This window comes from Priapulus caudatus, unplaced genomic scaffold, assembly GCF_000485595.1.
Source record: "Priapulus caudatus unplaced genomic scaffold, Priapulus_caudatus-5.0.1 Scaffold526, whole genome shotgun sequence".
In the NCBI taxonomy this organism is placed as follows: Eukaryota; Metazoa; Priapulida; class Priapulimorpha; order Priapulimorphida; family Priapulidae; genus Priapulus; species Priapulus caudatus.
The window spans coordinates 345,762-349,447 of NW_014577587.1; the positions used below are offsets into that span (position 1 = coordinate 345,762).

Below are 3,686 nucleotides of genomic sequence, written 5' to 3' on the forward strand. Positions count from 1 at the left end.
ACATGGTCGATATAATTGTGCAAATCAGAAAGTTTCATAGATGCGGCTCCAAAAACATTATCAATATACCGAAGATAAAGGCTCGGGTTGGGTCCAGTGAAGGACGCGAACATTTTTTATTCAATGTAGCCGACAAATAGACACGCATAGCTAGGACCCATCTTCGTACCCATAGCGACGCCATTACATTGAGAATCAAAATTCCCATTGAAAGTAAAACACGTTTTGGTTAAAACTAGTTCGGCTAAACGTATCAAGGTATCAGTATTCGGAAAATTATCAGACCGCTTGTCTAAAAAATACCGTAAAGCGATTAAACCTTGATTATTAAGTATCACAGTGTATAGAGATTTTATGTCCAGTGTGAATATGAATTTATCTGTATCATTGTTAAAACGAAAATTCTCAAATATACCTAGAGCATGAGACGTATCTTTGACGTATGTTGTTAGCGATTGTACCATAGGTGACAGCAAGTCTTTTAAGAAAGCCGAGATCTGTTCAGTAGGGAAACTGCTGTTAGAAACTATAGGACGTCCAGGTCATCCTGGTCCAGGTCAGGTCTGGACAGGTCAGGTCTGGTCCAGGTCGTCCTGGTGTATCAGGCTTATGTATTTTTGGAAGCATGTAAAATCTGGCCGCATTAGGTGTTTCATTAAGGAGGTTGGAAGCCTCTTTTGGAAGATCGTTATTACTAATCAATGATGTAATTAGGTTTTTGACAAGAATTTAAATTTCAGGTGTTACATCACCGGCAAGTTTGGAATCAAATTTTTTATCCGAAAGTTGTTTATCACCTTCCCGAATGTAGAGATCTCGGCTCCATACAACAACGGCTCCCCCTTTATCAGCGGGTTTAATTACGATGTCCTGACGATTCCGAAAGGATCGAATCGCTGCAAGTTACCATTTAATTGTGGATCGGACGTTTACCATTTTGTGAATTCACATGGAATCGTTTTTTTAAATATTACAATGCGTTTACTGGATATGATTATGAATAAGACAAGATTCTGCAGCCATGTGTTTTTTCTGTGAAAGTGTCTCCACCATCGAATCACTCCGACTGGTTTCTCGATTCGTTTTCACTCGTCGAATCGTGCATCTTCATCCCAAAGCCGTATTCTGTCTAATGCATCTCGTCAATTGATCCGACAATGTCTACGAGAGAATGAACGTAAAATTAAAAACTGTGACGCCGAAATATTTTCTTCACTGCAATCTCTAAAAAGAACTTTCCATCAAATTCGCCGAAAAATCCACTTTGCTAATAGTGATTGGTATGATCATTTGAACAAGAAGAAACATGCCAAACTCGATAAACTTTTATCGTCTAGACAAGAGACTCAGAAACCAAATTATTACAACAAAAAGCTCGTCGTGTGTGTTCCACCTGAACTCCCACTGGAGGAATCTGAGCGTGTCGTCTTAAGTAAAGGGTTGATTTTGGTTCCAATCAAACCTCAAATAGATCAGTACAATACCATGCGAGATGTGGAGAGTTTCTTCCGCCGCCTTCGCCTTAGAGCTCATTTTATGAAGACGAACACTGCTGATGATGAACTTGTTGACCAGAAATGTGACAATACTTTCCGCAAGTACAAGACCCCTTCTACTTGGACCCCGCAAACAGGTCGCTTCGCAGCTCTAGATTATTACATCTCGAAGAGTCGTCAAGAAGTTTCCAACTACTTCTCATATCCACGAAAAGTTCGATCGTCTTACCCTACCACCACGGAACTAGCAGCGATCCGATCCCTTCGGAATTGTCAAGACATCGTAATTAAACCCGCTGATAAAGAGGGAGCCGTTGTTGAATGGAGTCGAGATCTCTACATTCGGGAAGGTGATAAACAACTTTCGGATAACAAAATTTATTCCAAACTTTCCGGTGATGTAACTCCTGAAATTCATATTCTTGTCATAAACCTAATTACATCATTGATTAGTAATAACGATCTTCCAAAAGAAGCTTCCAACCTCCTTATTGAAACACCTAAAGCGGCCAGATTTTACATTCTTCCAAAAATACATAAGCCTAATACACCAGGATGTCCTATAGTTTCTAACTGCAGTTTCCCTACTGAACAGATCTCGGCTTTCTTAGAAGACTTGCTGTCACCTATGGTACAATCGCTAACAACATACGTCAAAGATGCGTCTCATGCTCTAGGCATATTTGAGAATTTTCGTTTTAACAATGATACAGATACTGCGTACGCTGCGGCCAGTGCACGTGCCTGCGTGGTGTGCACGTACACGTACCGTGCGTGCGTGCGTTGCGTTGCGTGCGTGTGTACCGCTACACGGCGCGTGGTTGCGTGTGCACGTACACGTGCATGCGTGCTTGGCACGTGTGCGTGCGTGTGCCACGTACACGTTGCGTCGCGTGTACACGTAAACGTGCGTGGCAGTGCGGTTACACGCGCGTCGTGTACACGCGGCGCCTGCGTGTGCACGTAACACGTGGCGCTGGTGTGCACGTACACGGCTAAACTAGACTCGCTTTATAACGAAAACAATGCCAAGCTATGACAAAAAAGAAAGCGGCAAAGGCGCCGCCTGTCTGTGTAGTATGGTAATTATTTAATTCAATTTTTAGTTGAGTAGTAATTTTATAATGTTTTCCTCATAAAATAATGTATGCTTGCGTATTGCTTTGGAACAACACCTTGCGGAATTTCGAGTGGTTTACGGTTACCTCCGTCAGCTCGTGTAAAAGTTACGCAAAGGTTTAGTAAATTTTAGCCTTGATTGAATCGCCACCTAAAACGGCCTCGCTTCGCGCTACACGCGAAATCGTACGCAAATTTACTAAATAGCTGTGTTATGAATCGCAACTAAGCAACGTCGATTGGGCGTACACAAGATTTACGCAAAATATTTTGCGTACGCAGCTTGATGAATCTACCCCCTGGTGAGTAGGCCCTAGCGGCCGTTACGAGCAGGAGCGGTAATCATTAACGTTAGCCGACTTGTTGTGTCAGCCCGGAAGTTTTGCCGGAAGTTTGCCATGGCGGGCAATGGAGACGTGTTAAACGAAACTTTATCTGTTAATAAGAATTCAGTCAGCTATAGTACACATGCTTGTAAATTATTAAGGGCCCTTAATGAAAGTAGAAAAGATCCAAGTTCATGTGATGGGATAATGATCTTTAGAGATGGTCGAGTTCCTATACAAAGAAGCGTATTGGCAGCAGCTTGTCCGTATTTCAGGTGAGGTGCCAGGTGGAGGTGGGTGGTAAAATGAAGAATGCCAATGTCATATCATGAATATGTCAATAAATAAATAATGTAACCCAACACGACTCGAGTCAAGAGACAAGAGTACCTCTACTCTTTTTTGGCTGCTTTATTGTATCCAGATGGAGACGGGATACTAGAGAAGCGTTGCCGAAAGAGGTGTTGCACTGTTGACCCGAAGTGCTGAGCACAGATCTTGGGCGCGCAGTTCGCGCGCATAGGCGCACGCGAGCTCCCAACCCCGCTCCTCGCGCCCGCGCGGAACGTCCTACGACAGTATGCAGCGCTGGCAGCTATGGATCCGTGCGCGAATGCTTAGGCCGGCGCACGCATCCATAGCTGCCAGCGAACAGGCCACAATTTTAGTGGGGCGACACAGAGGCAGACATTTTGGGACGTGAACAGTGTTCACTTGTTATATAAACATAATGTCTCTGTCGTAA

General features: G+C 43.5%; 1 protein-coding gene across 1 annotated transcript in view; it reads left to right on the forward strand.

Moving 5' to 3' along the window:
• The first annotated feature begins 3,001 nt into the window (after positions 1-3,001).
• The window catches only part of LOC106811305 (gigaxonin-like), a 13,664-nt gene continuing 12,979 nt past the window's right edge, over positions 3,002-3,686 (forward strand). Inside the window, exon 1 of the mRNA XM_014814879.1 lies at positions 3,002-3,216. Within this exon, the coding sequence (XP_014670365.1) occupies positions 3,014-3,216 (203 nt within the window). The 5' untranslated portion in view covers positions 3,002-3,013. The remainder of the gene's footprint in view (positions 3,217-3,686) is intronic.